Source organism: Syngnathoides biaculeatus, chromosome 13 (genome assembly GCF_019802595.1).
Source record: "Syngnathoides biaculeatus isolate LvHL_M chromosome 13, ASM1980259v1, whole genome shotgun sequence".
Lineage (NCBI taxonomy): Eukaryota > Metazoa > Chordata > Actinopteri > Syngnathiformes > Syngnathidae > Syngnathoides > Syngnathoides biaculeatus.
Genome location: NC_084652.1, coordinates 19,631,881 through 19,650,318, shown reverse-complemented (window position 1 = coordinate 19,650,318; position 18,438 = coordinate 19,631,881). Strand labels below are relative to the sequence as shown.

The 18,438-nt window shown below is 40.2% G+C and overlaps 1 protein-coding gene across 1 annotated transcript in view; it reads right to left on the bottom strand.

The window, feature by feature from the left end:
- Positions 1-6,678: 6,678 nt before the first annotated feature.
- The window catches only part of LOC133511045 (cadherin-24), a 160,931-nt gene continuing 149,171 nt past the window's right edge, over positions 6,679-18,438 (bottom strand). Inside the window, exons 12-13 of the mRNA XM_061839632.1 lie at positions 8,626-9,115; positions 6,679-7,940 (exon numbers count right to left, since the gene is read on the bottom strand). Coding sequence (XP_061695616.1) covers positions 6,975-7,940; positions 8,626-9,115 — 1,456 coding nt within the window. The 3' untranslated portion in view covers positions 6,679-6,974. The remainder of the gene's footprint in view (positions 7,941-8,625; positions 9,116-18,438) is intronic.

Genomic DNA, 18,438 nt, shown 5'->3' with positions numbered 1-18,438 from the left:
GCTAAAATTTGCCACCAAGTGAGGAGGAAGAGAAAACGGCCAAGCGCCAGTAGTAATGTGGCAGTGTGATCCAACCCTCTGGATTTCAATCTAAGATAAACCCAAGCTCAGCATGGGCCCAGCAGGAAGTGGGCAGAACGTGAGCTGGCACACTGCATGAGACAGATCAGCCCTTAAAATGAGCCAATTTCCAGACATGTGCGGTAACAATAAATCTATAAATCTTGATCCTTGAGGTATTTTGACTAAAACATGTCACAGACGAGTTATGAAGATATGTGGGGACGGTTTTAATTGTCCCCCCCAAAAACAACAAAAAAAGCCCCATCATATTTTTCCTTTAAATATTTTAAGTAAATTGGTTGTTTTTAATTTTGAGCTTTATATTGTATCATTGTTGATCAAGTTAAATGTTCCTGAAAAATATTGACTGGCTGCATGCACAGCATATGTCATACGTAATGTTTACATATTAAAAACCTCCTACATTTGGTTGCTAGCCTGACCTACCACAACATTATGGTGTTCCGCCAATGTTCGCAGGATTACGTTCTCAGCATGCTTTTTAGCTCTAAAGTCCTCCTTAGTACTGCAAAGCATCCATGCAAATAGTGTTTGAAGTGCACGTTTTGTGTCAATTATTTCTCAAGTCATTATTTTATTTGTTTTATTATTTGCCAGTCATGCTATTTTGTTTGCTGTGGTGTGACAATTTTAGTTTCGATGTGACACTATGAGTGTGTACAACACTGGCAGTAATGACCTGTCTACACAGGCTATGTAAGCTTCTTCTGCTTACAGGTTTGAAAAACAATTGGTCCTCATTGTCTCTCAAGCGCAATCAAGTAGTAGTTTACAAACAGCTGAAAACACTTGCCGGCATGCATGCTAACAGTGCAACCAGTGTGTTTAAGTATAGTTTATTGGACAAGTCACAAGTCAACAACATTTGCAAATGTTGGAACTCACTGTGCACATAAGATGCAAACCACATTGTAAGCTGCCATATCTAATGTAGGGCTTCGTCTATTTGGAAGAGAATTTAAGAGCTCTGTGATTGTGAAAATATGGTACATTTTAAAAAAACAAAAAAAACAAAAAAAGAATGGTGAACTAACCGCGAATGGGCAAGGGCAGATTGTATAAGCTCCCAGACAAACTAATGAGATCTAATACAAGAGCTGTATTTTAATCGACAACATTAATAATGCTCAACTTTTATTTACACTGAAAAACTGAAAGCTTTTTCAATATTTTGGTTATCCCATACATACATACAATGTATTTTAAAATATTAGTCTTCTTCAGGAATTTAAGTTACACCTACATGAATCATTATATTGTAATTACCCCATGACTGATCAAAACTAAAACTGTCTTTGTAAATATTAAATTTCTTCATAAATTCTCACAATGGATCCCAACAGTTTGAGGAAATGTATAAACATTGGTCCTTGATTATATTGATTTCTCATAGCCAAGAAATGGATGTTCTTGTTTGTAAATGTGTTGAAGTTAGACTAAAAGTTAGAAAAAATAGAAGAATCTTTGTAACTACTGATAAATACAATAAAATAAGAAGAAACATGGGCCAGATGCTGTATGCTAGTTGCTGTACTGTTGCAAAATAAACAAGACAAAGGAAAATTAAAGCGTGCGCGTCTACCAGTAATGATACTTGAAAACATCTAGTGTCCAAATTTCGATACTATACTATGCTAAATATGGCAGAATGGAATATATGTGGCAATTATCCGGTAGAATTACAAAGCAGTGTGTACACTGGAGTGTGTGTCCCCCCCCCAAAAAAAATAGATTTATGGTAGAATATTACTCTCCATGTAAACATTGTAAAAGTCACAAAGAAGCCAATGGTGTATGAAGAGCCTGTGGAATTCATTCAGGTTATAGTCAGTCCCCTTTCTATTCAATATGTGAACTATGAACTATTTTTGTACCTCTCAGGCAATGCCACAGCGATGATGCCTTTGAAACTAATTACATATTCCATATCAGGGTATTATTCTGCAGTATTGGGAAAACTATAGCAACTGGATTTTTTATTTTAGCATTTTAATAGAGTTTCTATCCAGTTCACTGCCTTTTCATCAAAATAAGTTTGCCAGTGGGACCAGATCGCTCTGAAGCATCCAGCGAGTAATATTTTGCACAATAAACCTCATTCAGAGGCCACAAGTACCAGTCAATGGCTTTTTTTAGAGGTGACACAAAACAAAATTCACATTGTGCAGATGAGAAATACACGGTCTCAGTCCTCACGGCTGTTGAATCCAGTTTTTTTTTCTTCTTTTTCTAATCTAAAGCACACACAGAGACGTCCTAACACTGAAGCATTTGGACATGTACAGTAAGTTCCGGTTCGAAATAAGATAAAGAAAACTCATTTATCACTCTTTCTGCAATGATATCCAGCACTATTTAAATTTAGTAAATTGTTTTGACATACAGTTGAACAGTGTATCTTTTCTTGAATCCACATCTTATAAAGACAACTGTAATCGTGAACATAATTCACCATTTATTACACGGTATGAAAGTGCATTCTAGCTGAAGAACCATTTGCATCTTAACCTTTTATAAGAAAATAAGAGCAGTCAACATGGTGTTGTTTTAACTACAAGGATGTTTATTTTGGCATTATGGGTTCTAATGTGGGACTTTTAGGTTTTCTTTTTTAAATCTTTTAACAAAAATCATGCATTCATGGTCTTCAAGACTCATCAAGTGAGACAACACGGGCGTTTGTTATACATAAAAAATACTTCTTCTATAAAACATTTACGATATCAGAAATGGAATCATCATTACTCCCTTGTGGATGTGTTTTCTTTTAAAACTGGCTGTAGTACAATTGAAGCCTTGGAGTGTAAATGAGTTCCATTGCGCCTATGTGAGTATCTTTGTAAACAGCAACACTCAACTACTAAAAGATGGGAAACGAGAGGGAGTGGTGGGGGAAGATCACATTCTGAAATGATTTAAATTTCCACTATGCTTGTTTTCCTCGAGGGCTGAAAGGAGTGTTTTTCTGCATTTCAATGATTCATCCTTTTCATTTAGAATGAAGCAGCAAGCATCAAAATGTACCATTCTGCCATTGGAAATTGAATAAAAAGTTTTTTTTTTTTTTTAGTGGTCTCATTCCTCAACTACCTCTGACTATATATATAGCCATCTCCGTGTGTGGTATTCTATTTTAATTTCTTTCCCCTTCTGAACAATATACTGTATTTCGCTGTAGCCAATGATAAAAACCCCAGTGAGGGAAAAAAAAAACAAAAACAGATACTGTACACTGATTGCATTGACCAGAATATGCTCGTCTTCTTTAAGATATTTGGGGAGTTTCTTTGCAATATGGTGTTATCACTGACCTTTTACACCTGGCAGTTGAGATGGACAGATTTCTCATAATAAGTATGTGATATGTAAATGTGCTTTAACCTGATTGGATTGCTACTCTTCTTATTTGAAATATGTAAAACAGCTTCACTCTGTTTGGCTATCAGCACGGGACAGTCTTGTGACAGCCAAGCTTTCAAAGCAATGTTGTGTGACGCCCTGAACAGCGATCAGTGTATAGGCTTCAAATACAGTACTTTATCACTTAATTAATCATAAAGATAAAGGGAAAGTCAGTGGATTTTTGATATTATTGAAACATGTATTTATTTCCATAATTCCTTCAAAAAGTTATACTTAAATAGATTATAGATTAGGCCCCACAATTTAAACAATTCAAGTATTTATTTGTTTATTTTTTAACAATTTGGGCTTCTGTATAAAAAAGAATTCCCGCAATAGGCCATTCGAAAAATTAGACTACTATGAAGAAATGACTGTATACTTCTCCGGTTTTGTAGGAAAAAAATGGTTATAATAAATAATGGTACTTTCTAAATACAAATAAAATATATAGTACTTTCAAAATAATGTTAATGTTAATTTTAATATTTGATTGCTTCATCAAAAACATATGGCAGTCAGCCTGTGCCATTGCATGGGAGTTATGGGAGACTAGATTTCCTTGATGCTTGCTTTCAGTTCTTCTTTGTTTGTGGGTCTGCTGCCCCTCATTTTCGCCTTGATAATACCCCATCCATTCCCACAGGGGTTTAGATCCGGTGAGTTGGCTGAAGAGTCAAGCACTGTGATGGCATGGCATCAAAGGAGGTTTTGGTGCTTCTGTTTGTATGGGCATGGACCAGGTCCAGCTGGATGAGGACATCTGCATCTCCACATGGATCCTATGCAAAGTGAATCATCAAGTCCCAAAACATTCAGGTAGACTGTTGCGGTGATCTTTGATTAAAAAAAAAAAAAAAAAGTTTACGAACACCTGCACTGGACATTGCACTCCAAATCATAACAGTGGATATTTTACATTGGCTTTCAAGCAGTTTGGGTTCTGTTCTTTATCCGTCTTATTCAAAACCCAGAGACCTCGGTTCGGGAACCAAAGGCGCACCTTACTTTAATTTGAAAAGAGGACATAGGCGAAGGGTCCAACAGTCCAGTCCTTCTTCTCCTTGGCCCAGTTGAAACACTTTCTAAATTGGCTCAGGATCAGAAGTGGCTTGACCTTGCTTCCCCATTCTATGGAGGGTATCAATTCTGGTCTTCTGGGCAGTTGTCAAACCTGAAGTCTTCCCGATTTTGAACCCAACTGGGGCAAATGAACCAAACTTAAGCAATTTAACGAGACCTGTGGAAACCTGTGCAGGTGCTTTGAGTTTAGGACATGATTAATGTGACAAAATATATGGCCTGCAAAATTTGGCCTGATATTTTCACAGTATTCTAATTTTCTGAATTCTTGGTTTTAAGGGGTTTATTAGCTTGAATCCCAAATTATGGAAAAATAAACAAATAGTCGAAATTGTTTGTGGGACTTGACTCTGTAACCTACACGTTTATATATTTTTTTGAATAAAATTACAGTAATTAATGAACTTTTCAATTACATTATTATTATTATTATTATTTTGTTTTTTTAATGAGTCCATACTCGTATTTACCTATATCATGCATAAAACCGTAAAAAAAGGATTTTTATGACATGGTATATTTACATATTTATTTTTTTGGAGGGATTTTAGTTTGGGGACAGAACAAGGGAGAGACAAAAGTGATGACCAAAGGCAGGAGGTGTCTTTTCTCCTTCCAAGCAGCAGCGTGTAACAGAAGAGTTTATTTGGGGCCAGAAACTGGATTAAATTGAATTTAACTGACATAGTGGCACACTAAATTAAATAAATAAATAAATAAACTACAGCATATGTATTAATGTTAGGGAGTGCATAATTCATTGTAAACATCCAGTCTAATGAAGCACATAAATATCTTAAAAAAGGAGCGCTTTGTTCTAGTCACTGCAATGTTTCCGCATTACAGTATATGGTGATACCTTAACTTACGAGTGCTCAAACCTATGAGGTTTCGTGTTATGAGCCGATGCTTGGACTTTTTTTTTAAAAAAACTTTGTAAGCAAAAGTTGGACAGACTTGTGCGCTTCAGGCACGCCAATGGATGATGGATGCAATGGATGTCATATTTAAATGTGAAAATACAGGTAACTGTTTATCGTCATGCTCATTTGAAGAGTACTATAAAACTAAACATAAAACAAGGAATTACACGCTAGGTTTTAACCAAACTACATAACTTTGTCTTGCGAATTATCACCATCTTAATGCTAAGGCATAATGAGAAACACTGTAAATGGGCTAACGAAACTAGCATTTATATAAAACCTTTAAACAACTGATATTGGAACACGAATGGTGAAGCAAAACATGCAGCGTATATATAATTACTCACAGGCACACATTTTTAATGTTCTAATTGACTAATAGTACTACTGCTTAGTTGCAACGGTTGCCTTCATATTTTCCCAATCAAATCTGTAATGTATTGTATATAGTATTATAGTGCTTCTCCTGGTGGCCAAGCCATCAGAACGAGCCATTAAGTTGAAGAATGACATCATGATGCAAATAATTCTTTACATTCTATTTAATTATCTCATTCCCCGAATGAAGTCACTGATGGTGTAGTGGTACATTCACTTGACTTCGGTTGTGTGTCTTCGGTTATGTGCCCACATGGCTGACTGGCAACCAATCCAGCTTGCAGTCTGTCTTTTCCCTGAAGTCAGCTGCGATAGGCTCTCGCGCTTCAGAGCACTGAACAAGCTAAGCAGTATAGAAAATGGACTGATGGCTATTACTTCTTTCTTACTTACTACTACTTATTTCTTTTTAAAAAGGTAACACATTTTTCTTATTAAAAATGTAACATATTTTTGTTCATTTCTCGAGGGGAAGTTGATTTGAAATGCGAGTGATTTCAGGCAAGAGTATGGTCATGAAACTAATGAAACTCGTAAGTCAAGGTACCACTATTATTTTTCTTTTCTTTCACCTTCCTCCAATCATTTTGAGAATTAATATTTCTCTTGGCATAAATCCCTTAGATTTTGTTTAACATATACACATAAGAATGCTCAGAAAAGACAATCACAAGCTCATCTCTACTTTCTCACTGGCCTTCTAAATACACACTTAAATGACAACGTGTATTTCCAGTAGTTTGCCATTCCACATGTACATGCTGGATTCAATCGTATATTGTTTATTTGGGTTGTTTATCTTTGTCCCAAGTTTTTTTTAACAAATATTTGGTGCTACCAGCAGAAGCACCATCCACATTGTCTCAATACTATCTATGCTCAACCACATCACCGCTTCAACACTTATTGCTTTAAATTACATCAATCACACCTCCCCTTTTCTCCACCCTCCCTGGACTCATTTTTCTCTGTCTCTTTTTATTATTTTGCTTCTTCATCTTTCTCTCCTTAAACTTCTCTTCACATTAGTCTAGTTCTGGTAGTCTTCATCATACTCTTCCTTCTATTCATTCTCTCCCGTATTACTATTTTTCTCTTATTTTATCCATCATTCTTTCCTTTCATATTAACCCCTCTCTCCTTCCTTCCTCCCCCTCTTTTATCTGGCTCCTTTGTCTCCTCTTTGGTACCATCTTCAACTTTTTCCTTCTCTTCTTTCTCTTTCTCTCGGTCTCGGAAGAGTTGAGCTATGTTGTGGAACTGGGGCCCCCACTCCTCCAATCCGGCACCCCAGTCTTCCTTATCTGCATCTTTCTCTCCTTCACTCTCAAGTGAGCTCAGGGATCCCGCTCGGGAACCGGTACCCTCCAGGCCATAGATCTGCACTGAATCATACGGTGGTTGCGAGGGGTCAAATGTGACCTGGGCAAGACGTAGGCGTAGGAATTCGCCCACTCTCAGAGCCAAAGGGGGTCCTCCCGTCCCTGGTGCTCCTCTGGCCGCCTCAATACCTGGAACCCATCCAGGACCAATGCCAAGCACTCCCCCATAACCTCCTCGAGGCTGACCTGGGAAAGGCATTAGCTGGGGGGTCATATCCATTCTTGCTAACACATAGCCACCCAAAGCCACACGATCGCGCCATTCTCCAATAAAACCAGGTGATTCCGCGTAGATAGATGGACTACCAGTCAATGATATTCCACCTTCTCTTTCTGGCCTTGCCACCACAAAGTTGCTCCCCATCTCTAGTCCTCCTCTATCCAGACTGCCAGATGTCTCTTTCTGTCTTCGTACCTCCCCCTGTGAGACAGTGGGATAGTTGCGACCATTGATAGCTTTCTGTTGTCCATCAGTGGTGGTAGTCCCAGTTGCATTTCCGCTTCCTCCTGCTCCTCCGCTGCAGTCAGACTCAGCACCTTTTGGAGGCAGGCCAGCACGGGAGGCCTTGCGCCCCGCCATTGGCAGGGTGGCTGAATCGCACACCCAGCCATGACTCTGGCCAATCATGGAGCCAGATCGAGTCGGGACGAGGTTATGGTCCCTTGGTAGTGTCTCCGACTGCACCTGGAGGGGAAGTAGGCAAGCACGAGTGGTTTCAATCCTGGGTTGGGGTAGGTTGAAGTACTATGAGGTGGAGTCAAAAATTGACCAAATAGGGAGGATGGGAGAACAGGAGTGATGGCAATAAAAGTTGAAACAAAAGGAGAGCCAGACAGAACAGAAAAGAAAGGCAAGATTGGAAACAAGCCATAAATAGATTAACTGAATACCAGAATTAACTAACACTGCACTGTGAGAGTGAGATGGGCTGATTATGAGATAAAATACGTGATAATTAAATAAATCTAAGGGCTACAAAGATGTGCTGTGGCTTAATAAATAAAACAAAACATAGAAAAGATAATGAACATAAGGAAATAAATGAGCTGACATGCCTGACTCATCACCACCCCTCAGCTTTGTCCTGAACCTCGTGGACAAATTACCCAAGAAGAAACATATTGCTGTTATGTTCAACCCCAACCTAACAATTATTTCACTTTTTCTTAATCGGTTCATTATTCAGTTGTGTCTTTTATTTACCCATGACACAATAATGTAAGCCATTAAAAGTTCGTGTCAAATTGAAATTCAATACAGTTTGAAATCGTCTCTACCTTACAAGACAGGAGGAATGGAAAATGCTAATAACACATAAATTCCGAATGTACAGTATTTCGTTTGATAAAAGGATGGCTGTAGTGCTTACCCAGTCCATATCGTGGCTGTGGTTCACTTTGTCTTCATTGCTCTCCTCAGTACAGTTGCTTGACGTTCTCATCCCTCGTCGTTTCTCCTGGCTGTCACAAGTTCGTGGTGTTCCTTCATCCGAAGTGCTCACACCACTCTGAGTTGCAGTCCCATCGCGGCTACCCGCATGACTTCCCGTTCGGCTTCCTGCGCTGAGATCTGTGGGTGTTATGTACACAGCCCCTGACTCGATTGGGCCTACCACGGCACCTTGGTTTCGGATGACCAATGAGTGGTCCGGTTGGACTCCAGGAAAGCGGTATCCAAGCTCTGCCAGACCTGGTTCAAATGTTTCGCCTGGTGCACGGCGTAGAACTGGTAGTGTGTGGCTGCTGTAGCAGAGGCGGCCATAAAACGGTCCTCCCGGGCCTGAGTAGTTGTGATCAACCACTGAATTCTGAGCCCAGGTGCAGGTACGGCTTTTATTGTGGCCACGTTGGGTGTAGCGTCTGGAAGGCACAGACAACATTCAACTCCATAATCTCATAATTATTATTACTTTCAATCAAATCAAAGATAACATGAGTGGCCTGGAATAAGTAAATATTCCAGGATTTTGATAGTGGATGACTTTTTTTATATGTATTATTAACATGTATAAAAAAATAAATATATTGAATTTCATGTCTATCTGCAGCCCGAAGCGGTGCACATTTCCTGTGCATCCTGTAGGCCGGTCCCAAGCCCGGATAAATGCAGAGGGTTGTGGCAGGAAGGGCATCAGGCGTAAAACTGTGCCAAACATATATGAGCGTTCATCAAATTACTTCCATAATGGATAGGTCGTGACCCGGGCTAACTATGCCCGCCCCCAGCACTGTTAATCTGCAAGGCGTAGATTGAAATTCAGGTAATGTAGTTTGAAGACAAAAAAGAGGAGGAAACTGACTTAGTCGGCAGAAGAAGAAGAGGCATGCGCAGTTCCTACAACTGTGTGTAGGGACTTTTGAATGTTGGGACTATGACGGGAAAAACTCAGGAGTTAGTTGACATGATTATTAGGAGAAAGGTTGATGTATTGTACATCCAAGAGAGCAAGTGGAAAGGGAGTAAGGCTAGAAGCCTAGGAGCAGGGTTTAAATTATTTTACCATGGAGTAGATAGGAAGAGAAATGGAGTAGCGGTTATTTTAAAGGAAGAGCTGGCTAAGAATATCTTGGAGGTGAAAAGAGTATCAGATTGAGTGATGAGGCAATTCGAAATTGAGGGTATTGTGTATAATGTGATCAGCGGCTATGCCCGACAAGAAGGATGTGACCTTGAGTTGAAAGAGAAATTTTGGAAGGAACTAGATGAAATAGGCCTGAGCATCCCAGAGAGAGAGAGCGGGAGAGAGAGAGTTGTGATTGGTGCAGATTTCAATGGACATGTTGGCGAAGGAAACAGGGGTGATGAAGAAGTGATTGGTAAGTACGGCACTCAGGAAAGGAACTTTGAGGGCTAGATGGTGGTGGACTTCCCAAAAAGGATGGAATTGGCAGTGGTGAACACTTATTTGAAGAAGAGACAGGAACATAGAGTGACCTACAAGAGCGGAGGTAGGAGCATGCACGTGAATTATATTTTGTGCAGACGATGTAATCTGAAGGAGGTTACTGATTGTAGGGTTGCAGTGGGAGAGAGTGTTGCTCGGCAGGATAGGACGGTGGTGTGTAGGACTCTGGCAGCAGGTAGGAAGATTCAGAAGACAAAGGTAGAGCAGAGAATCAGGTGGTGGAAGTTGAGGAAAGAAGAATGTCATGTGGCCTTTCAGAAAGAGGTGAGACAGGCTCTAGATCAACAGGAAGAGCTCCCTGAAGACTGGAATACAACTGCCAAGGTACTCAGAGAAGCAGGCAGGAGAGTACTTGGGGTGCTTTCTGGTAGGAAAGGGGAGAAGGAGACTTGGTGGTGGAACCCGAAAATATAGGAAGTCATCGAAGGAAAGAGATTAGCGAAGAAAAAGTGGGACAAGGCAGAAGGAATAGATTGAGGTGCAACGTAGGGCAAAGGTAGAGGTGGCAAAAGCTAAACAAGAGGCATATGACGACATGTACACCAGGTTGGAAACGAAAGAGGGTGAAAAGAATCTCTACAGGTTGGCTACACAGAGGGATAGAGATGGAAAGAAAGATGTGCAGCAAGTAAGGGTGATTAAGAATAGCGATGGAAATGTGTTGACTGGTGCCAGTAGTGTGTTAAAGTAGAAGGAAAGACAACTTTGAGAAGTTAATGAATGAAGAAAATGGGAGAGAAGGAAGAGTAGAAGAGGCAAGCGTGAATGACCAGGAAGTGGCAATGATTAGTAAGGTGGAGGTTAGAAAGGCACTGAACAGAATGAAAAATGGATAGACAGTTGGTCCTGATGACATAACAGTGGAGGTATGGAAGCAATTTGGAGAGGTGACTGTGGAGTTTTTGACCAACTTATTCAATAAATAAATAAATAGACTCAGGACAGAAGTAAGTATCTGCGAGCAACAGTATGGTTTCATGTCTCAGAAAGAGTACCACAGATGATTTATTTGCCTTGAGGATGCTCGTGGAAAAGTACAGAGAAGGTCAGAAAGAGCTACATTGTGTTTTTGTAGATCCAGAAAAAGCCTATGACAGAGTACCAAGAGAGGAAGTCTTTGGAAGTCTGATGTGGCGGAGAAATATGTTACAATAGTACAGGACATGTATGAGGGCAGCAGAACAGCGGTGAAGTGTGTCGTTGATGTGTCAGAAGAATTTAAGGTGGAGGTGCGACTGCATCAGGGATCCTCGCTGAGCCCCTTCTTGTTTGCGGTAGTAATGGATGGGTGACAGATGAGGTTAGACTGGAATCCCCTTGGACTATGATGTTCGTAGATGATATTGTGATCTGCAGTGAAAGCAGGGAGCAGGTGAAGGAACAATTAGAAAGATGGAGGCACGCACTGGAAATGAGAGGAATGAAGATTAGCCGAAGTAAAACAGAATATATGTGCATGAATGTGAGGGGCGGAGGAGGAGGAGTGAAGCTCCAGGGAGTAGAGATAGTGAGGGTGGATGACTTCAAATACTTGGGGTCAACAATACAGATCAATGGAGAGTGTTGTAAAGAAGTGAAGAAACGGGTCCAAGCGGGGTGAAACAGTTGGCAGAAAGTGTCTGGTGTTCTATGCGACAGAAGAGTCTCTGCTAGGATGAAGGGCAAAGTTTATAAAACAGCGGTGAGGGCGGCCATGATGTACGGATTAGAGACGGTGGCAATGAAAAGACAACAGGGAGCAGAACTGGAGGTGGCAGAAATGAATATGCTGAGGTTCTTGCTTGGTGTGAACAAGTTGGATAGAATTAGAAATGAGCTCATTAGAGGGAGAGACAAAGTTGGATGTTTTGGAGACAAGGTTAGAGAGAGCAGACTTAGATTGTTTGGACATGTTCAGAGACGAGAGAGAGTATATTGGTAGAAGGGTGCTGAGAATGGAGCTGCCAGGCAAAAGAGCGAGAGGAAGACCAAAGAAAAGGTTGATGTATGTTGTGAGAGAGGACATGAGGACAGTGGGTGTTAGAGAAGAAGATGCATGAGATAGGCTTGGATGGAAAAAGATGACACGCTGTGGCGACCCCTAACAGGACAAGCCGAAAGGAAAAGAAAAAGAATTTCAACCAAAGAAATGTATTGCAATATGTCTTTTGATTCATTTTTGTCCAGATTTACTTGGCGCTAGATGAAGAGACTTGTGTTATTAAATTGCAAAAAAAAAATGTCCCAAAAAAAGGTTTTTTCAAAAAGCTTTTACCAGTGACGTTAAATTACCATAGGATCCGCTCTTTGGTATCACCTTCACACCCGTTTCACCTATTGCAACTTTAATTCAACGGATAATTTCCGTTTGTATCACACTTGAAAATGTCCACCCAGAGCTGTCAATGTGAGGTATACAGTATGCAGTACTGCCTAACGGGGGTTTGGATCTCACTTCTCATTATTCCAGCCAAAAACAAGATTTTCCCACCTCTTTGCTGGCACCGCAACCTTGTTGAAACATGGCGGCTGCAACCAATCCCAATTCATTTCAAGTAGCTTAACGTTCATATGTGAATAAAACCGAAAATCCATGTCCTTGTATAATTAGCTCAATGCAATTTTTTTCCCTTGTGTGCTTGGTTAAGGGTGTCACAAACACAGTTTTATGCATGATTACCAACCTTTGCAGGACCCCGTATCGAGAGGTTATTAGGACTACATAGAGACCAGCAGCTTCTTGTCATTACTGCTCATCAGTGGCTTTTTAACAGCTGCACTCTTATTAGAATGCATTTGGCTGACAGATTTTTTTCCTTAAACGCCTTCACTGGAACAAACCCGTTTGCTCTCTGTGTCACATAAATTATTTATCCATAGGCCTGCTACTATTTTCTGAAAATGTGCAGTTTTCACATTACATTTAAAAATTAAATGTGACAAATCTTCCTTTAGTGATTTTAATTTAATTGGGCTGAGATCAAAAACTGATTGCCAAATCTGTCTGAGATTTATATCAGTTATCAGATTGCAAAAAAAAAAAAAATCCATCCAAGCTAAAAAGTCAAATGCTTAGTGAAATTACTGTTGTCCTAAGCCAGTACACAAGGTTGAACCCAAAATGGACGACTCACAAGACCAGGTACAGTTCAGGAAGCGTCTTTATTTGGTCCAAGGTCGAAACACGGACAGGCAGTCAAAGGAAGAGGCAGTAACAGAATCAGTAGGCGTTGCGGGTGGGTCGATAACGAGGCAGGGTTCGGTACACAGAATAGCGAGGACATAGGCGAAGGGTTGCGGGAACGTAGCATAGCAATACAACGATCTGGCAAGGACCAGACCACGCGCGTGGCAATACTAAACTGTAATTCCTAAGACGTGGTGCAATTGTGCGCATCTGCTCATTGGAGCAGGTCCCCGCCACATTGGGGACAGACACACCCATGACAACTGCCCACGTGCATCATTTCTTGTCACAGTGTGGATAACAAAAGATATATACTAGTGCAAACACGTAACTTCTGTTGTAGCACAGTCTACAGGAAATACAACGGCATATGCACAAAAAAATCTTACAGGACAGGGACCACGCCACAATGAAATTTAGTTTGAAGTCAATGAATCGCCGATCGTGTTTTGGCTTTAACAACAGGAACGCCATGCTGAAAGGCATTAAAACGGCAATGTGCAGAGGTTGATCAAAAGCATTTCTATTGTGAATATGAATGGTTACTGTTGGCCATCACAACGCCAAAAAATGTCATCCAATTAGTCTTTGGATCAAAACTTTACCTCAAACCTACAAACGCATTGGAAGATCCAGTTCCAGACATCCAATCAAAAATCCCACTGAGACACATTCAATGCTTCATGTCGGAATTTAGAGAATTCAATTCACATGACCGCTCATGTATTCCCTCCTCTTCTTTGTTTGTTTATTATTATAGTACTGCAGTGAGTAACGACCCTGCAGTTGTGTTTTCTGAAGTGGTGTTAGATTTCTACAATTTCGTACTGCCTGCGAGACCATGAAGGTGTCTAAATGTGATTAGACGAGCGAGTGTCTGCATGTGCTTGGATGAGCAAGTCCGGGGGTGAGAGGACTGTGCCTGGGGATATCCGGAAGTAATCCCTCAATATTCTCTCACCCTATTATGGGCCACCTATTGTGGATTCATTACATCAGGAATTTTTACTTTAACAGATAAATGAAGTGCAGTTACACACCTGTAAATCTCTCTTACAGTTAACTTTATTTTATGTGGCAGTAATGACACATTTTAAAGTCAATTGGGCTCTATTTCCAAAGAGAAAAAGAGCAAGGTCAATTAATATATTGGCTAAGTCATCAAATTGCTTAAAGGTAAAAAACACATGACCTGATAGTCAATGGTTATAAGTCACATTGAGAGTTTAATGAAATACATTTAGAAACACCAACCGTAGTCTGACAAACACTGATGGCGGTAATAAGTTACAAAGTAACTCCAAAAATCTGACATTGTGAGTAATGTAATACGTAGTAATGGGTTACTTTTTCCAGGAACATACTACAGTTACTTCTTCAATCCAACAATAGTTTTTTTCGCATCATCAATATCTCTGACCAAACAGCCATTTGTAGCTGAAGAACTGTCCAAATGTGCAGAAACATTTAACCCAGACCACCCTTTTTCCAGTTAATAAAAGAAAGCGATTGGGATGTGATGTGAATGAACAATGACCAAGTGTAATACCATAATAAGTGTATCCAATTGTTGTTACTTTTTATTTACACATTCATAATTTATTTTTACTGGCATGTTAAATGCGTAATGTATTATTTGTTGATTATTCATTGTGAGTCCACGGTCATTACTCGGTCACGGAGGGTAAGGACTGACCTGCTTACTTACAATATTTAGCCTAAATTATATTTACAATGAAAAGTGAGAACTTCATCTCAACTTCGTCTGTGATGAGGTTGAATGTGTTGCATGGCAGACATAGTAAGAAATACTGTATATGTTTTCTCGCTCTGCGTCAAAATTACTGCGATGGGAGCACTGGAGCAAACATGTACACACACACAGTCCACAATCACCAGAGTACTGAGAATGATGTACTTGTTTAAGTTTAGGAACTTACTGCATTGTGTTGGCATGACAAGTCTGCACTAAGTTGCTGATTTAATGTAGCTTCAACTACACTAAGTATTTGCTTCATGTTGATGACATCATTCAGTAACTTGTGCAGCGTAAGTTATATCCCTGCCACTTGGCAGCTGCCAAAAGTAACTAAAATGTAATATTTTTCTAACTTAATTCCTTTTGAAATGAAGTAATCACCAAAGTAACCAAGTTACTTTTAAGCTCAACTAATCAACAAAGTAACTAAGTTACTTTTACAAGGTAACAGTGGCAATACTCCTGACGAATACAATGACATAACAATGTGAATATGAGCAAATACCATTTAACAACAACATTTTCCTTGATTTTCTTCAACCATGGTATAGTAAGCTAAAATATCACCAAGGAATTGTGTGTCCCAATAACGGTTTTAGCTGGCTACATTGGCCAGACTATCGGCAAGAGCAACGTTGCGAATCTGTATTGCAGGATATTGCCTGTTTACATCATGTCCACATGGGCTGTGCTTCATGTCACTGAAAGTGAGTACAAGGGATGTGCTTGCGTGGAGTGTGCAGATGGTGACCTCAATAAAGTATCACATATTGGCATCGGATTGTGAAATACAATATTGTAATAATTATAGTACATGGTCACCGCACCATGGATATCACTTTTTTGGGGAGCGTGGGGGGGTTTCTGGAATGTAACCACTGCAATAAACAAGGGTTCACTGGACCTGTACATACTCTGATTATGATGGCCATAGTGACCTTTTATTTGGTTGCTCAAGGCAGGAAGTTGCACACACAACGAGCCCACAACTGGTAAATTATCAACAAAGTCATCTATGCATCGACGTGGACACACCTATCATCCTATATGCATTGACTGCAAAAATATATCATATTGTTCAACCTCTACTATTAAAATCGGCGAGCTAGCTTTGTCTAATTGAAAACAATAGATAGTTACAAAACTTTACAAAAGCTTAACCCATGACAAGGAATTGCATTATATTCGATAGGGTGTTTTATGTTCATGTGTCTACCTCAATGAGCTGCAAAAGAATAAAAAATTAAACTGTGATTAACTGAAGGCAGCCTTCCTTTTTTTAATTTCTTCTCCATTGGACTTTCATGAATTCACTGGAGCTAATTATTAGACCAACGGCAATAAGATGTTTGAACGAACATCAAAGTGGGTGCAAACAAATCATTGATGTGGGAGAGCATAAACAAGCCTTAACAAAATGAAAACAGCAGTGTTGTCCACCAGGACTGCTCGGGTTGATAGCGCTCTTCATCAGCAGTTTGATGGTGTCTGATTATGACCTCGGAGTTACGGCTTGATTGCTTCTAAAAGTCGATCAGTTATTGTACAGGCAGAGATCAAAGATTCCATTCTGAAGTAGTAAATTGTTCCTTTTCAGGCCTCATTTTAGAGAGTGAGGTCAGTCATGAGGGTTGTTGCAATTGCAATGTTTCTCTACACCCTTTTGCTATACATGCTCAGAATAAAGTAGAAACCGTAATGTAACCGATGAGGTCAGGATGTTGTGTAAAATAAATTAATAAAAACAGAATATCATGGTTTGCAACCCATTTTCAATTGTGTCTGGTAGGTAGGTAGTAATGGACAAGGTAGTTTGTTTCGGTGTACAGAATCAGTTTGTTACATAGCTTTATTCAGAAGATTCCTTCACTGAATCGCCCACATCTTTTTCACAAAACACTCAAGTGCTTCATCATTCAGTTAACTAACTTACATCCAGCTAGGCTCTCGCCAGCCGGCAAGACTTTTCTGCATTCCGTCGCGACAGACAACATCGCTGCTGACCACCCAGGCTTCGTGCTCACTTACCATACTGTTATTGTCATCCGATTAGTGTAAAGGGCTTTTCAGTGTCTTGGCAAGCACTATATGTTTTCTGCATTATTATTATCACACAAAAAGCTTTAATAATTGTATCACATCCACAGAGGGGAGGATATGTACAGTATGTGGAAACATGTCCATCCATCCATCCATCCATCCATCCATCCATCCATCCATCCATCCATCCATCCATCCATTTTCTTTGCTGCTTATCCTCACTAGGGTCACGGGGAGTGCTGGAACCTATCACAGCTGTCAACGGGCAGGAGGCGGGGTACACCCTGAACTGGTTGCCAGCCAATTGCAGGGCACATTGAGACAAACAGCCACACTCACAATCACACCTAGGGGCAATTTAGAATGTCCAATTAATGTTGCATGGTTTTGGGATGTGGAAGGAAACCCAAGCAGGCACGGGGAGAACATGGAAACTCCATACAGGTGGGTCTGGGATCAAACCTGGGACCTCAGAACTGTGAGGCCAACGCTTTACCAGCTGACCCACTGTGCTGCCTAAATATGTACATTTTCTTTTCCTTTCTTCTTAATCTTTTCAAATAAATTTCTCCCATTCTTTGCCCTGCTGCTGCGACTTCTACTTACCTTGAACTGAAACTCGCATGTTGGTCTCCTGTCCTTTCATAACTTTTTGTGTGCACTGTTAAGATTATGCAGACACCGTCCAACCCATGCCCCATGTGTGTGCTCGTTTCCTTATCCTGAACTGTCTCAACATTAGTTGTTAGCTTGAAGAAGCGGCTGCTACTGAAAGCTATCCTCCCGAGTATACCAGGACAAGTGGTTAAGAACAATGAATGAGTCGGTTCACTCCGTAGTATATTATTCCTTGCACAAATGAATCACTCGTGGTACTAGTACATCGCTCCTTAGCGGAACGAATCACTCTTCAGTTCGTCAGTCCAACGGTACATTCAGTTCAATTAAGTCCCTCCTCCGCCTGAACGGCGTTGCTTGATGCTGGCTTTTCATTGGTCATTTGCCAAAGTGAATGACAAGGCTAGCGAATTTCAACACATAGCATTTAATGGAAACCAACTCCTGCCTGCACGCGGGCTGCTCAGTAGGTATTCGCTGAAGATTCAAAAGTGAGTTACAGAACATATCAGCAGTTTTGTTTCCACTCCCAGCCGACTTGCCTTGCCTCATGGAGGCGGGTGGTAGCCGAGCTCCAAAAATGAATTATTTCATAAACTGATTCCATTCAGTCCAATTAATACTAAAACTACTAAAGTTGCTAAAACTACTACTACTACTACTACTTAAATTACTACTTAAAATGACTAAAATG